This window comes from Crotalus tigris, unplaced genomic scaffold (genome assembly GCF_016545835.1).
Source record: "Crotalus tigris isolate CLP2741 ecotype Arizona unplaced genomic scaffold, ASM1654583v1 scf7180000019173.45859301935:6455823, whole genome shotgun sequence".
Classification (NCBI taxonomy): domain Eukaryota; kingdom Metazoa; phylum Chordata; class Lepidosauria; order Squamata; family Viperidae; genus Crotalus; species Crotalus tigris.
Window position 1 is genome coordinate 5,559,306 of NW_024097414.1, and position 16,120 is coordinate 5,575,425.

Here is a 16,120-nt window from a genome sequence, read left to right on the forward strand (position 1 = left end):
CAGGCCCTTGATTTGCAAACCCATTAAGAGAACATAAGAAAGATTGGTTGAGTCATACACTTTCTGTTAATCACAAGTTTATCTATCGGTGCAGATGTGGTTTCCTTTTCAGTGAGGCCGGAAAAAGGGCCTTAAAGTGCTCACTGAGCGTTGGGAATTTGAACCTGGGTCTCTAGTTGCCACCCACAGCAGCTAGTTGTTGTTTTCTGGGCCGTCTTTGCTCAGGAGCCCCCCCTCCCCTTATATCGTCTCCTGAACCCAGACAAAGGCATGGGGGCTTGGATAAATACAGGTAGCCCTCGACATACGACCGCAACTGAGCCCAAACTTTATGTTGCTAAGTGAGACGCTTGTTAAGTGAGTTTTGCCCCTTTTTTCACAGCCTTTCCTGCCAAAGTTGCTAAATGAATTACTGCCGTTACTGACTGAATCCAGCTTCCCCATTTGACTTTGCCGGTCGCCAAAGGGGATGACGTGACTCCTGGGACATCGCAGTGCCGTCGTAACTGTAAGTCATTTGCCAAGCGTCTGAGCGTTGGTCCAGGGGGACGCTGCAAGAGTTGCAAGTCTGAAAAAGGGCGGTAAGTCCCTTTCTTTCGGTGCCGCTGTAGCCAAACGGTCACTGAATAAACTGCTGTGAGTTGCTTACTCAGGGGTGTTAATGTGGAAGACCCCGTGCTACCTCTATGTTGGGAAGAAGGTGTGGTGTAACGGTGATGGGGCAGAGGAACATCTCTCCATCTCCTGCTTGTGAGCATCTCAGAAGCATCTGATTGGCCGTTGTGAGAAATTAAAATGGCCTTAGGTGAAAGCAGTAGAGTGGGATTCTTGTTCTCGGAACTGGGTGGGTGGCCCTTTGGTTCAGGGGCGAAAACCCAGAGTTCCTGCTACCACCATTCACACAATCCACCAACTTCTCTCCTACTGTCTCTCAGTATCTTGGGGAAAGCCAATCCTTCTGGGCTTGACTGATAACGATGGTCTCCCAGCCAGTTGCGATTATTTCGGCTTTCCTGGCTTCTTCGAGTGAGTAACGGGCTGCTGCTTCCGATATCCACCAACGGTCTCAACGGGCCCTGGGTGACAACAACAAACAAGTGGCCGGTGTGATATATTTCAGGGGTGTAGAGCTTCTTTTGTGGGTCCATCAGCAGCAAGAGGGAAGACCGGCATTGCAAAGGACTACTGTCCCCTGCCAGAAATTCCATCAAGAGACCCAAATTATTTTCCTTCTCCCGTCATAAAAAAGACTGCCTCTTTGAAGACTTCGAAGTGTTTTTCCCTCCCTCCTCCTTCCCCATTCCTTTTCCTTATATGTCATTCCAGAATGCTGCTGTGGGAAACAGAATGTTCCAGCATAATTAACACAAGTCTTCAGCCTCACAAGTTGGGAATTTGTGACCTCAGCAGTTGCTCTTTTTTTCAGCTTGAAGCTCTGGGGAATGGATTTTGCACAATATGCTATCCCCAAACCAAACATCGCACTCACAGCCTGTTCTGTTGTGGCTTTCAAGCTTAATTTGAACAAGGACAATAGAGTAGAGGGCCCCATTCATTGGCCGTCAGCTTCCCAGACTAACCTTTGACTTGTTTCTGGAGAACTTGGCCTTGGGGCTGGTTGGAGTTACTCTGCTGGATGGTGCTAGGTCCCATGTGGTTTACTATCAGGTCCTGTGGTGGGTTTTCTTCTTCCATGGAGAAGAAAAAGAGGGAAGAAGGACTTGAATGGAGACACGGTAGTTGTCTCATCTATGTGACCCTTTCTCTAGTTCCTTCAGCTCAAACTTTTTCCAGATCCTCTCCAGATTAGTGAGAACTATAACTTCCGGAATTCCCAGCCAGCATAGCCATTATCACTGCACAGTACTCAAAGATCATCCCTTCAATCTCATCCCTGCGAATCTCCTAAGGCCTAGCAGTACTACAATTATGGTTGCAAGCCAACTCAAAGAGTTAAGAAATCTACATCTCCCTACATCTCCTAAGTTTTGTTGGTCTCCAAGTTCTATTAGTTCCAGCCAGCATGGTGATTGGTCAAAGATAACGTTGTGTCCTACAAAGGTTGAGCCATGGGTTCTTCACCCTTGTTCTAGATCTCTGCAAACAAGCCCAAAGTCTCCCATTAGGTCACGTTCTACCTGTTTGATGTCCAACGGGAAAGTTGAGTTTTGTGGGAGCTGGAAAGATGTGGGAAAGATTTGCTATAGAACCATTTGGGGATTTGGCTGGTGGCCTCTGGCTTCCTGGGCCATTGCTGTCCTGACTGGAGGGGGACCAGTGTTTCATCTGCAAAATCTGTAAGGAGATTTTAAAAAAAGATATTGATCCAGACTGTATTATTAAGATAAGGATTTCTCATAGCACTTTCATTGGGAGTCCTCCCTATTGATTGTGATGTAACCATGGTTCTTCATCTGATGTACCTTCATCTGATGGTGTAGCCACCATACCTTCATCTGAATTGTAGGTCCATGATATGCTCATTCTTTGTAAAGCCATCTTACCCCGGAAGAAGTAGGTTCAAGAGATCCCTTCTTCTCTGTTTTCCTTTCCCAAAATGCTTCTTTGTCTCCTTCATTCTCAACCGGGTGGTGTGTCCAAACTTTCCTCTGGAACATTCCTCCAAGGCCACTGATGGTGGCCATGCCTTTGGAGCGATATTCTGGGGTGAAAATAGTCTGCTGCGATTCCATCTTCTCCTCTCCCAAATAGTGTGCGGAGGAGATCTTCCTGCCAAGATCTTTCTCCTGTACTTGGGAGCGACGGCAGGCGGCAATCAAAGCAATCTGTTTGGTGCTGTCAACCATCTCCTTCAATGTTTTCAGAGTCAAGGGGACACTGAGGGCATCTGCCCTGGAATTCTTCCGACCGGAATCTTGGGAAGATGGAGAACGTAGCTTGGAGGCAACCTTTCGTGAAGGGATTCCTGAAGTCTTCTTCTAGAAATCAAAGTGGTTACAAAAACAACATGTACACAGGTCCCATTCAAAGGATAGTTACTCTGCAAACCTGGTTGATGATGGACCACGGATGTCATTTATGACTTCCCTTGATATTAAACCATCTAGGATTTCCCCAAATGTGCCACTAGATTCCTGCAAACCATTAGCTTCTTGAAATTGCTTTTTGTGATTCAAGCAATCTTCTCCAGGGTGAAGTCTCTGCCTCAACTCCTGCTCCCTTTCTCCAGCTGTGGGGTCAGAACTTCACCAGCCTTGCTTGGCACTGACTTCATCGCTTGCAAGGCTGACTCTCTCATAATAAAAATTGAAGTGCCCCCTTTAAATAACAGAGGTTTGGGAAGGGAGATAAAATGGCATTGGATGCCCGGTTCCTTAAGCTACAAAGTCCCCTAAAATGCATTCTGAGTTTCTCCTTTTTGTATTGAAATAGTTGAAGGATCTATCTGTCCTCCACTTCACCAGCTGATAGTTTTTTGATCTTTCCTTCTTGCTCTTAATCTTGACTTTTGCCTGTTCTCTACCACATAGCTCTTTCTGAAAGACTTGGCCTTGCCATAAACCAGGGGTCTCCAAACGTGACCACTTTAAGCCTTGTAGACTTCAATTCCCAGAATTCTGGGAGTTGAAGTCCACAAGGCTTGGAGATGCCAAGTTTGTAGACCCCTACCATAAACGATGGCATCTACCAGCTCCCCAAAATCCTAACTCTGACAGATAGATCCCGATGAGAATAAGAGATTATAATTCTCATTTATATGTCTTCTTTGAACTTCCAGGACAAGATAAAACAAATGCAAAGCAGAACAAGCAAAGAAGGGCTGTTGATGGACTCACCTGGTGGACCGGCGTTAACAGAAACACAGGAGGAGTGTGGTTCCATTCACGAGTCACCTTCCTTTTTGCTGGGGTGTTTTTAGAGGAAGACCGGTAACTGTCACTAAGAAAATGCAAGGTAAAACACAAACATGAAACATTGGCAGATGAGTTGGGAGATTCCTTTGGGGAAGGGGACCTAGTCATTGGATTATAGACACGGTTGAGTAAACCCAACACAAAAAAAAAAAACAAATGGAAAATTGAGTTTATTTAATTGGGGCCACAAGACATGGGAAAACCTTTTGAAGCCCTCCAAGAATAGAGGATGAAAAGTACCACCCTCTATGGGTTTACTTAGAAAGAAGTTGCGCAATGTTCTCTTTAGGAATTGTGTCCATCTCCAAGTTGATAGGTGCCATCGGAGTATTTCTGCAATTGACGTTTGCTCTGGAAAAGGACTTTTCCTCTTTTCACTAAAAGTTGTCAAAGTACCTGTCTGAATCCACAATAATGGGGGGAAGCTCAAATTTGGGCCCTGGAAGGCAAGCTTTCTTGTGATCGATGGATCCTTCTGGATTCTCCTCTCTGTTGTGATCTTGTCTCTGAATCTGTCCAGAATGGAACTATCCCAAAAAACCCCCCCAAAAAAATAAAATAAAAATGAAAGCTTAGTTTATCAGCTGATGGATGTGTCTCCTGCGAAGTTGACATTACCTAGTGTTATTTCCCTATCACTCACGCTCTCGTTTCGTATAAATAAGTAAATAACGATAATAACTTCCCCTACTCTGCTCTCCTAAGGAATCCCCATTTCAAAGAAATAGGGGAGAAATTCTGTCTTACCTGCCACGTGCTGGACATCAGCGAGTGAAGCACCATCAGGCGATCCAGAGTCCCTTTCTCTAACTCGTGACACTATAGGTGGTACAGTTTTTCCAGTGGTCCCGGGACTGGAATATTGTAGTCTACAGGAAAGACAGAACGCTTCCAGAGTTGATGGTTCCAAAGAGATGGCCAAATTCCTTGAGAAACCAAGCATGTAATGTGACTACAAAGATAAGGGTGATGTAGCAGTAAAATCCCCTTTGGAGAGCCATGACTGCTGTCTCCAGTGCAATGTGGCTGGAAGCTAGAGAGAAGCATGATCAGGGAAAGCTCTTGAGATATCAATTGAGGTCCTCCAGTCCTACCTTTGATTAGGGACCATTGCTGTTGAATAAGCTCTTCAGAGAGATGCCGGTATTGCTGATGGTGCTGGATGATGAAGTCCTTCTGGCAGAGCAGATTGTCCTTGTACAAAGCATTGGCTTGAAGCTCCGTCTTCCCCACTTCCAGCTCGTGGGTCTTGCACAAGAGGCTCAGAACTTCCCGTTGGTCTTTGCTGGTGGTTTGTTTGGGGAGCATCCTCTCCATCTGGGAAACTTTCTCCTTGGCATTTGCCAACCTCTGTTCCAGGTCAGCCTAAATTAGGAAAGGAGAACTTGGAAGTCTCTGTTGTTTCCACCACTGGATGATGGGAACAAAGTTCTCCTCCATTTCTGAAGGGTGGTCTAAATCTTGAGAAGGTTTCAAATGCTAAAGGGAGAAAGGAGCTGTTATTATTTTGACTCCATTCCTTTGATGTGGCCTGGAATTTACGTCTACAACATAACAACACCCAAGATGAGGCATCAACATTCAACTATATCCCCAGCAAACCTCAACTAACCCATTTTGAAAGTCAGTTCTTTGGGAAATAAACATTTGATTCCTTAAACAATAACATCATCATTAGATATGTCAGTAAATAAGTAGTGCATTTTTTTCATTTGATGAAAACTGCTCCCCATATTTGGAAAGTAATGAAAATAAGAAGAAGGGGGTCTCTGTTGACATGCACGCACACCGAGCTTAGCTGCAGAATTCTGAGCCAGCTGCGAAAGTTCCTTCCTGCCATTACCTTTAAGGTAGCCGTTTTCCGCTGCTCTGCCACCAGTGTGCTTATCTCTTCCCTGGCAATTGTGATCTCCACAGGTTCCAGGAAATCTTCCTGGTCAGCCACCTCATCTTCCTTTTCACTTGGATGATGTATTTTGGCACTTCGGCCAGCTTGGCGAACTCTCTCACGTTCCCAGCTGGAAGGAAGGAAGGAAGGAAGGAAGGAAGGAAGGAAGGAAGGAAGGAAGGAAGGAAGGAGGACATTGTGACTAGATCTGTTCCAGGCTCAGAACGTGGAGGTCTACATCAGTTCTTTTTTAGTTGGATACACTTGAGTTGACTTCAGTAGTCTTAATTACAATATGTGATTGTTCTCCAGTTCTGAATGACCAATTTTCTGAAAGGAAACTTGGCAACCATTGTTGATTTCTCCTACAAGTGCTCCATTCAACTGTGACGGATCGAAAGAATCATTGTTTTGATCTCAAACACCCTACTGCTTGTCTAAATTTCTCTGCTTAAGCATATCCAGTGACCTGGACCCCCTTGTCTTTATCTGGAATCTGCTTCGCTGGGATTTCCCCTCTCATTCTAATTCTGCTGTCCCTCAACAAATTATAGATAGGTTGCAAAAAAAAAAAAAAAGGTCTTTTGGCTCACTCTGCAATCATGAGAAGGTGCCTGGAGGTATCTACGTGGAGTTCCATGTTGGTATTCTCCAGCTCCATTAAGCTGCGCCGCATGTCCATCTGTTCCTTGAAGGCCCCCACCAGCTGTTTTTTTAACTTCTGCAACTGTTGATGGCCATCCTCCTCAAAGTCCAGAGGAGTCTCCCCTGAGGATGACATGAAGGGAGACCTTTCTACCCCCTCAACTTTTAACAATTTACTTTTGAAGCTAGTTTCTACCTTCAATCTAGATCAACCTTGACAGCTTTAAGATGGGTGGACTTCAGCCACCCAGAATTCTGGGACTTGAAGTCCAGCTATCTTAAAGCTACCAAGGTTGGTAAACACTTCTCGAGAATGAAATATTATACACACTAAGTATAAACCCTGGTTAAACAGAATCAGGGGCGCAGGTGGCACAGCAGTTAGAGTGCAGTACTGCAGGCCACTTTAGCTGACTGTGTTCAGCAGGTCAGCAGTTCAAATCTCACCGGCTCAAGGTTGACTCAGCCTTCCATCCTTCCGGGGTAGTTAAAATGAGGACCCAGATTGTTGGGGGCAATGTAAATATATATATACATTGCTTACTGGTGTACACCGCTTAGAGAGTGCTTGCACTTAAAGCGGTATATAAGTCTCATAAATAAATAAATAAATAAATTTCCAAGGAGCCATTTCGGGCTAACCCTCCAATTTTTTTTTTCAAAGAAGTTGTAATTTTGCAAAGATGGTTCCCTTTGATCTTCCTTCTCGCTCTTTTCCATGTTTTTCTTAGCAACTCAGAAATATAGGAACTGTTTTAAGAAAACCACATAGTGATTTAGTGCGGAGAAGAGGCCAAAATTTCACCTTGACCTTGTCCGTCTTTGGCCCCAGTGCTCAAGAGATGTTTCTCCTTCTCCTCGTTTTCAACCTTGGCCTTCAAGCATTCAATCTCACGCCGGAGATCAGAAATGATGCTGGTATACTGAGCAATATGGTAAGAGACGTTGAGAAGATTACGCTTTACCTGTTGATCAAGCATCCCAATAATACTAATTAATATTAAGGAGAAGAACAACAAGAAACCAGATTGGGAAAAAATCATGATATTGATGATGCTCTGAGGCTCTTTAGCTCAAACTTCTGGGTCTGATCTCTCTTTGGATCCATGGTCCATTGAAACATATGTACCACACCTAGTAGCAACTGCCAACTGGATTTTCCTGAAAGTGGGGCCCTCAGAAATGAGGAAACTTCCCTATGGAAGGATGATGCTTGTAGAGCCCCCATCTTTCCAAAATTATTACAAAATAAAAGTTCTCTCCCTTGCGTTCAGATACCTACAAGTCTACAGGAGAATTCTGCTTGCTACCTGTAAATGGGTATGGAGGTAACCTCAAAGAAAGAAAGCACGAACGGTTAAGTAAACATCAACTTAGCCCCAGGAAAGAAGAGCAGGTAAGAAAGAAGTTTAATATAAATCCACTTTGATTCTGTTTTGTATGCGATGGAGCAGAAGGATAGTCTGGCAGGTTTTCAAAAGCCAGTTATACCTTCTAAAGTAAAGCTAAGAGTTCTAGTAATCTTTGCATTGTCTTTGCTCAGATCTGGCCTACCTTGAAGGCTTGGCAGTTAGTTCAATTAGTTCGTTCTGTAATGTCGGAAATCCAAATCAATTTTGATTTAAAGGTAAGCAAGCATTGGCGTCGTTGTTCTTGGTTCTCCTGGTTATCCTTAGATTGCCAGTTTTGGGATGTCAGCCACCAGCACTTGTGCTTGTTCGTTTATTCATTTTATTTTTATCAATTTATTACATTTCTGACCTGCCCATCTTATCTGAGCCAGAGTTCCCCAACCTTTGGGGCACCAGGGACCGGTTACATGGAGAAAGGTTTTTCCACGGACCAAAGAGTGTGTGGTTTTGTGTGCTGCCTGCATTCCACAGATGGGGCTTTGCTTGTTTGTGCGGACTGGTTGCTGGCATGCTGTGGTCTGGTACTGGTCCACAGACTGGGGGTTGGGGTCCCCTGATCTAAGCGACCGTTCTTTCTCTATTTTACCCTTGTTTTGATGTTCTTGGCTCGATAAGCGTACATCAACGTTGTCCGAGATTCTTCAAAGCAGGTGCTGGCAGGGCTGATGTGGGCGATCATAACTGTCCTGCTATTGCCTCCTAGAGAATCCTAAAGAGATAAGATTCTTTTTTTTTATTGAAAAGTTTTATAAAAATTACAGTATACACCCCAAAACCCACTCACCCTAAACCCCCCCTCTCCCTCCCCAACTTCCCAGAGCTGAGTACAGCGTTACAAATATAATATTCAAACTCTAACTAACATTAACCAACTATATAAATAACCAAGTCCATAACGCGCTTTAACGCCCCTTTAACATAGGTATAAACAAATTAAAAATAAACATAATAACATAAACAAGTCAATATTATTAAACAAAACAATATCCAAATTGTTAAACAATACTAATACTAAAAGAGATAAGATTCTTGTGAGTATCTCAGAGTCAACAAAACTGAATGACATCCATCCCTCTGGTTGAGACAGCAAAGGAGACTCCCTGGGACATCTTTTACCAAGAGTATAGATAGCTTCGCGGAAAATTCCATGGCGGCCCAAGAAGTGGAAAAAACCAATTCTAACATTTTTGCGTGCAAAAACTATCGTATATCTTCTCATCTTTTTCCTACCTCCAAGCAACCCAAAGCATCTAGAGGTGAGTACAGGTATCCTTCACAGGTGGCTTGTTACCTTCAGCAAACGGGTCAGTTTGCTGTCTCGGAAATTGATGTATTGAGTTCGGCTTCCCCCCTTTTCGCTCAGCGCATTGATGCAGTTCCCCAGAGCAAGGAGGGACCGGTTGATATGGGCCCCCTCCTTCATCCTTTTGCCCTGGTTTTGGGTCTGTGGAGACGGAAAGAAGAGGTTAACTTTTGCACCAGGAAAAACACACACACACACACACAAGAATGATTTAGCGGTAGATGGTGTAGGACATTTGGTGATGAAAAGTTCTCTGAAAATCAGATAGGATCGTTTTAATGCAGGGTTTCTCCAAATCCCTCTTGAAAGGTGAATTTTAACTAGACGTAGGAAGCCATACATACTCCTCTTAGTAGATCCTTATTGACCGAACAGTTGACTCTTCAGTATCCAAATACGTGCCACGGCCCTCAGTTACAAAGCTTGTGATCAGAGCAAGAAGAAGGAAGTTTAGAGAAGGCCGTATTAAGCCAGGACCACTGAGAGGTGGAGTATTGATAGCATGGAATATTTGTAGCTCAGGGTTGACCTGTGGGGTCCTTGGTGGTCTCTGAGTTTGGTGGCTTTCTTGCAGATGTTTCCTGATCCAACTAAATGACATTATCAGGATTAGAAGGGAGTCGGGTGTGTGGAGTGGAGGGGTCCTTGATGACCAAACTAGATAACATCATCAGTGCTAGGCAAGGTCACTGGGCAGAGAATTGAAGAATGGTTGACCTCACCTGAGCAGCCCTTTCTGATCCAGCCAGATCAACCATGAAGAGCTTTCCGACACACACTTCCTCACTGATGCCTTTCACTCGAGTGGTCTGCTTCACGGACACTTGCAGGACAGCATGTGACCGTGAGGAGGTCTTGTTAGCAGCCGTGGGCTCCTGAGTACGTTCCTTGTTCCCTTTGGTCAGCAACTCCACAATCTTTAAAACACAAACAGGTCTCTATGTCTACAAAGACAGGACGATATTTGAAAGCCAAAGAACCTGCTGGAATCCTTAGGAGACCCAGATAATCTTGTTCTTAACTCTGATTCATCAGAACTTAGAAAAAGTAGACTCTTGAATGTTCATGGCAAGTCTTGACTAGAGTTAGAACTCCGTTTGACCCCAATCTTCCTTGGACTGTTTGGATCAACTAGAGAGAGAGACTTCTTGCAACAGGCTTAATTCCTGTGTACTGCTTTCTTGATGATACCTACTTCCTGGGCATTTGTCGTTGAGACTTCTGTCATTCCTGCAATCTGTATGCACCCTTTGGAATCTTCTCTCAGCTCAAGATAGCCTGTGGATGGATTCAGGAGATCACGGATAATTTCATTATAAACCTGAAAGCAAAAGGGGAGAAGCGAGGACACTAAGCTGCCTCTTTGCCCATCTGGTTCAAAACTGCTTACTAAAGCTTGGTATTCATTCCTCCAGAGTCTGGATCTTTCCCATCAGTTGCTTCTGGATCCCTTTTTCTCCCTGAAAATTCAGCTGGGTCATTCTCACGTAAAGTGGGTGGAGGACCCAAGGATGGGGCTTCTCTCCTAGAGGGATAGATGTTTCCTTTTTGTGGAGAAGGGATTGGGAAGATTTGGGGTTGGTTTGATTTCATTCCTACTACCCCATCAGATGTTCCAAACTAGGTCTCTTCTCGCTTGCTAACCTCTAAATGTGGTGATCTCACCTCCAGGTACGACATGTAGACCAAATAATTCCGCTCGTCTCCTGTGGCCTCAATGGCTTGAAAAAGATCGTGGAGGGTACAGATGTATATTCCAGGTTCTGAATCCGTCCCCAGCATAGTGTAGGTTTTTCCAGCCCCTGAGAGAAGGAGGGAGGAAAGGTAGGTAGGTAGGTAGGTAGGGAGGGAGGGAAGGAAGGAAGGAAAGAGAGAGAAGGGATGGAGGAAGGAAGGAAAAAAGGAAGAGAGAAAGGGAGGGAGGGAGGAAGGAAGGAAGGGAGGGAAGAGAGAGAAGGGATGGAGGGATGGAGGAAGGAAGGAAGGAAGAGAGAGAAGGGATGGAGGGAGGGAGGGAGGAAAGGGAGGAAGGAAGGAAGGGAAGAGAGAAGGGATGGAGGGATGGAGGAAGGAAGGAAGGGAGAAGGGATGGAGGAGGGAAGGAGGGAGGAAGGGAGGAAGGAAGGAAAGAAGAGAGAAGGGATGGAGGGAGGAAGGAAGGAAGGAAGATAAATGGATATCCTCAGTTCCAGTTCCAACTAGTATGTTTTGGGTGGAATTCATAAAAGAGAGAATAATCTCCTCTCTTCCCCAATCCCAACATGGGCAAAAAGTCAGAGCTATTTACCTGTGGGTCCATAGGCAAAAATGGTAGCATTGTATCCCGAGATGACCCCTTCTATGAGGCTTTTAGTAGTGGACAAATACACCTCCTCCTAACAAGAATAATAAGGGACAAACAGGGGTCCTTTCAACACCACTTGTATTCATGCCTTTAAGCTTCTCAAGGCCAGCTACAGGTTTCAACCACCAGATTACTATATTGTGATATGGTTTGAGTTACAACTCATAGTATTTAGGCTTCTTTTTGGTGTCGTCCTTAAGCAATGACTGTAATTGAACTTGGCAATTACAGTCGTAACTTGTGATGGTCGTAAACCAGTTACATTGGGGGACAAACCCATCATCCTCAGCCATTCTGGCTAAGGATCCCAAAGCATGTCATTGTATGAACACATCTTCATGTTAGTTGTCCAACCCACCAAGGAACAGCTTCCTTGCCTCTTGTTAGGATTTTTCCATTACCAAATATTTTGACACTTTCATGGCTCAAGAGGGTTTTGCCTCTCCGGATCAACAAGCCTCATCTACTTTTTAGCACATTTCCTTAGCACCTCTGCAGTCCTTCTTCACACCCTTCACGAGTGTGAAAAGATTTTGCACTGCTTAGGTCTCTTAATGAAACTCCAACATCAACAGAGCAGAGAAGGCAGCAAAGGGCAAGTGGAAAAATCATCTCCTCCTTCTCCTTCTTTTTCTCCTCCTCCTTCCCTTCCTTCTCTCAAGTATACTATTTTTACACATATATCTGAGCAGACAATATGCCCAGCAATTCTCAAAACTATAACTCCAAACCATCCTATTAAAGAAAGCTGATATTGTTTTTGCATCATCCCACTTGAAGGAGGGACAGTGTTCTTTCCTTTCCTTTTTAATTGTAATAAGCTCCTGCTTTGTTTGAATAACCAAATGGTCGCCGTGGGGCTTTTTTTAAAAAAAATAATTTCTTTCTTCCATGGAAACTCAAAATGAGGCACGAACATGCCGAATTAGCCCCAGCAGAGTAAGCTTTCAGAGCTACTACTATATATTCATACTGGAAATTTTTCAAGAGTGGTACCTAGCATCCCCAGTAAACATGACTTCATTTCTCCAGAGTGTTCCAACTTTTAAACTTCACCGTGGGTTTAAAAGGCTATAATTTCATCCCCAGTGACTTAGAACAAAGGTACAGGATGAATACAAGAAGAAATTGAGAGCAAATTTACATCAGGAAGAGTAAAAGGCAAATGAGAGCATTTCAAGCATCTTTTTTAACATTAGAGGCAAGGGCATCCAATATAATATTTAATATACTTATAATGTACTTATAATGTATATATAATAATATAATATAATATAATAAAAATATAATATAATACAATATAATATTTCATAATCTCATTTCAGATCAAGAGGTAGATCTGTACTGATAAATGCAGATGAGGTTTTGGACTTAGATCAATTCTGAATGTGTTCTGGAGGAGAAGAACCAACACATATGTGCAGTCATGTGCAAAAGAGGTGGGCTTCAAATCCCAGAATTCCCTGGCTAGCATAATTCTGGGAATTAAAGTCCGCTCTTCTGAACGTTGCCACAGTTGAGAAACATGTGAACATCTCCTGTATTTTCAACTTCACCTCCTATTCAAATAAAATGTCTTGAGATTTACATCTGTCGAACAAAATGTAAATTCTCTCTTGGATGCTTATGTAGGAAATATCTGCAGGAGCTTCACCCAACCATCAGTTGCCTTCAAGACAGAGTAGGACAACATCCATGTTGCTCGGCTGATAGGAGGTCTTCCTAAAGTTACTAAGAAGTACATTTAAAACTAGCATGAAATAGGATTTGGAAGAGGAAAAAAAAAGAGAAACCAGTTAGATTAGCAGTTTCCAGGTTATTCAGCCAAGAAGGACCTCCTCACCTGTGTTGCTTGAGGACCAAAAACCACATCAAAAATGAATGTTTTCTCCCTTGATCGATTGGCACGCAGGATATCTTCTGGATCTTCTGATGGATCCATCAGGACCATGATCTATTTCAGAGAAGTAGATTCAGTTGTTGATAGCCATGATGCCAGCACCAAGTTCCCTAAAACCATAGCACTGGAAAGGGTTCCAGGAGATCATCCAAACTCAATCATTTGCAATTACGCTGTCCTTGATGGAGAGTGTACAGCAGTGTTTTCCAACCTTTAAGATGGGTAGAATTCAACTCCCAGAATTCCCCAGCCAGCTGGGAAAGGAGAAGCCATGTTTATTCTTCTCCATTGAAACACATCCAATAGAGGCTTTGAAGAGTTACGTCAAGGCAATTTCCCAACAAAAGCTTGGCAGCTTTGCAGATAAAAAAAATACAATTAAGAAAAGGGCTTGTGCTGTAGATTACATATCTGCATTTAAAAAAAAAAATACTGCTGAACATATGGGCACATAAATGCCCGATTTGGACAATAAATCCACTGAAAATTACAAGATGGTGTTTATCCAATTAACAGACTTGGAAAATCAAAATATTATGTCTTGCCCACTGTATTCCAGCTTCTGATTGTACAGTACTCATAGCAAATAGCAAAATGCAATTCTCCAAGGATACTAGTGGCTGACTACATATTTTGTAAATTTCTTTGGCTGGCTGGTGGCTGTTAGCTTTTACATGCAGCTGTAACTGCTTTGATGTCTTCCCCTCCCTCAAAATTACCGCTTAAATTAAACATGTTTGGCCATGGGCAAGAACCTTATATGGAAGAAGCAAAATCTCTGGAGTTGTAGGGAAAATATGAGGCCAAGCTGTATCCTGCTTCTTATTCTTATCCACCCCACCTCCCAGTTTGAGACTGTGTTGGCATGAGCTAACCGTCGGCTATTCCAGCTTGTAAATATTTTCCTGGACAGGAGGATTTATTTCCAAATAAAGCAACGAATAGCAGCCAAGCCACATTTTCCCCCTAAGAATTGGCCCTTTGGTGGCGATTTATTTTCATTTGGGGGGGGGGTTAAAAGGATGGAGGGCAGAAAAAGCTTTAAGGGCCATAGAATTGCTGAGCATGCAAGCAAAGGCAGCTCTCTTCCGAACTGCGTTTTTCAAAGTTGCCAACTTTTAAGAGGTGTGGACTTCCGCTCCCAGAATTCCCCAGCCATGATGCTGGCTGCGGAATTCTGGGAGTTGAAATCCACACATCTGAAAAGTGGTGGAGTTTGAAAAAAAAAACCATTGCTTGAGATAAATGTATTTGCAACTCTGGTGCCTAAGTAAGCTCGGAGTTACTTTTTAGAGTGAGATGGGTAACATAATTTAAATAAAATAAATATATTATTCGGGATCCAATTTCACCAGTTTCTGCAGCTTTCTTCATTTCCGTGGAACCCAGAGCCTCACCCCTCTGTTCTTCCTCCCTCACCCTCTCACCTGCTCCCCCATTCTGTGGCCAATGACCGTCGCGCCTTCCTCCAACTCAGTTGCATTGATCGGGCGAATACGGAGAGCCACCTGCAAGCGAGACCAAGAATTGGGCTTTCCAGAACTTTGGAATTCCTGCAAGGCTCACGCTTGCAATTTCTGCACAACCTCCACAGGCACAGAGGATGTTCAAGGTGCCCATTTTGGAAAAAGGGCATGTCCCCTTTCTAAGGGTGGTAGATGGATGGAATTGCCTTGTATTTCGTCACATGAACAAAGATAGAAATGGAAGTAGACCGTCAAGATGGACCATCAGGTAGCTTTGTTGTTTGATCTGGGCTCATCCTGCAGACATTTGTGCCCAGATTGGAATGGAAGCCGAGCCCGTGGGGGGCATCTTCTGTGTCAGCCCCCCTCCTCGTTTAAAAGCACGACTAACTCACAGGGATAAGGTAATGGGGAAGGACAGGGGCCATGATCCACCAGCTCTGAAGGACTTACCATCACCTGGTGTTCTTCTGTTCTCAGGTCCTTCATAGTAGCCGAGCCCCCTGAAAATCTCCTCCTCTGGGCTGCACCAGGAGACACGGAGGGTGCCAAGACACCCATCTGGCAGTCCTCAACCAAGCAATTTGCAAGAACAGGAGGAGGAACCGGAGGAGCAGCTTCCAAGGGAGGAAAAAATGGCGTTTTCCCAGGGGGTGGAGAACAGGTGATGCAAGACAGGTGCAGGGGAGGTGCAAGGAATCAGACCGATCACAAGGAAAAAGGGGTTTTTTAATCAGCCACGTTGAACCCCCTGGATTTGTTAACCACTGAAGGATGGCCTTCAAATTTGGGTGGATTGTTTGAAATCCATGACGCAGCCTTCAACTTTATTCATTAGGTGTCCCTGTTCTACTAGCAGATTTTAAGAGTGATTAATAATGCCAGCCTACAAAGCACATCTCTAGATGCGCACCAGATGCCATAATATTCAGTCTGTAATCGTTCAACAGCTCCCATTTCAAGTTAAGGGAACTTTGAAATGTTCCCTCCACACAAACTGGAACTTGACAACCTGAACTATTTGTCTGAAATGGTATAGGGTTTCCTGCCTGAGCAGGGAGTTGGACTAGAAGACCTCCAAGGTCCCTTTCAATTATTGTTGTTTATTGTTCCCAAATGGTGTAACCTCAGAATTTTGCACATCTCTGCACACGCACCCGTGATATTCCTTATGGATTTTAGCATCCCAGCGACAGCCTCAGAAAGCAGGGTAATGGGCTAACCTTAACGAACACATTGATTGGAGCAGGGATAAGCTATGTTTTTTTTAAAGACGGCAGCTTGAAT

At 43.9% G+C, this 16,120-nt stretch overlaps 2 protein-coding genes across 4 annotated transcripts; both read right to left on the reverse strand.

Annotated features, from left to right (window-relative positions):
• Window positions 1-64: 64 nt before the first annotated feature.
• On the reverse strand, window positions 65-4,018 carry LOC120315846. 2 transcript variants are annotated; one of them, XM_039360829.1, is made up of 5 exons: window positions 3,798-4,018; window positions 2,505-2,936; window positions 2,139-2,295; window positions 1,581-1,688; window positions 65-1,076 (listed from the first exon to the last, which is right to left on the reverse strand). In XM_039360829.1, exons 1-5 carry the CDS (start codon window positions 3,981-3,983, stop codon window positions 1,000-1,002), a joined length of 960 nt encoding a protein of 319 aa, XP_039216763.1. In that variant the 5' UTR covers window positions 3,984-4,018; the 3' UTR covers window positions 65-999. The 2 variants fall into 2 exon arrangements, with proteins under 2 accessions (XP_039216763.1, XP_039216762.1); XM_039360828.1 differs by having other exon boundaries at window positions 2,505-2,939.
• LOC120315842 (kinesin-like protein KIF19) lies at window positions 4,005-15,997 on the reverse strand. 2 transcript variants are annotated; one of them, XM_039360817.1, is made up of 15 exons: window positions 15,287-15,997; window positions 14,795-14,875; window positions 13,311-13,421; window positions 11,411-11,498; window positions 10,789-10,925; window positions 10,319-10,444; window positions 9,846-10,040; window positions 9,112-9,264; window positions 8,407-8,529; window positions 7,214-7,373; window positions 6,357-6,531; window positions 5,719-5,893; window positions 4,970-5,240; window positions 4,623-4,744; window positions 4,005-4,402 (listed from the first exon to the last, which is right to left on the reverse strand). In XM_039360817.1, the coding sequence occupies exons 1-14, from the start codon at window positions 15,392-15,394 to the stop codon at window positions 4,695-4,697; spliced, it is 1,953 nt and encodes a 650-aa protein (XP_039216751.1). In that variant the 5' UTR covers window positions 15,395-15,997; the 3' UTR covers window positions 4,005-4,402; window positions 4,623-4,694. The 2 variants fall into 2 exon arrangements, with proteins under 2 accessions (XP_039216751.1, XP_039216750.1); XM_039360816.1 differs by having other exon boundaries at window positions 4,623-4,801.
• Between the last annotated feature and the right edge of the window lie 123 nt (window positions 15,998-16,120).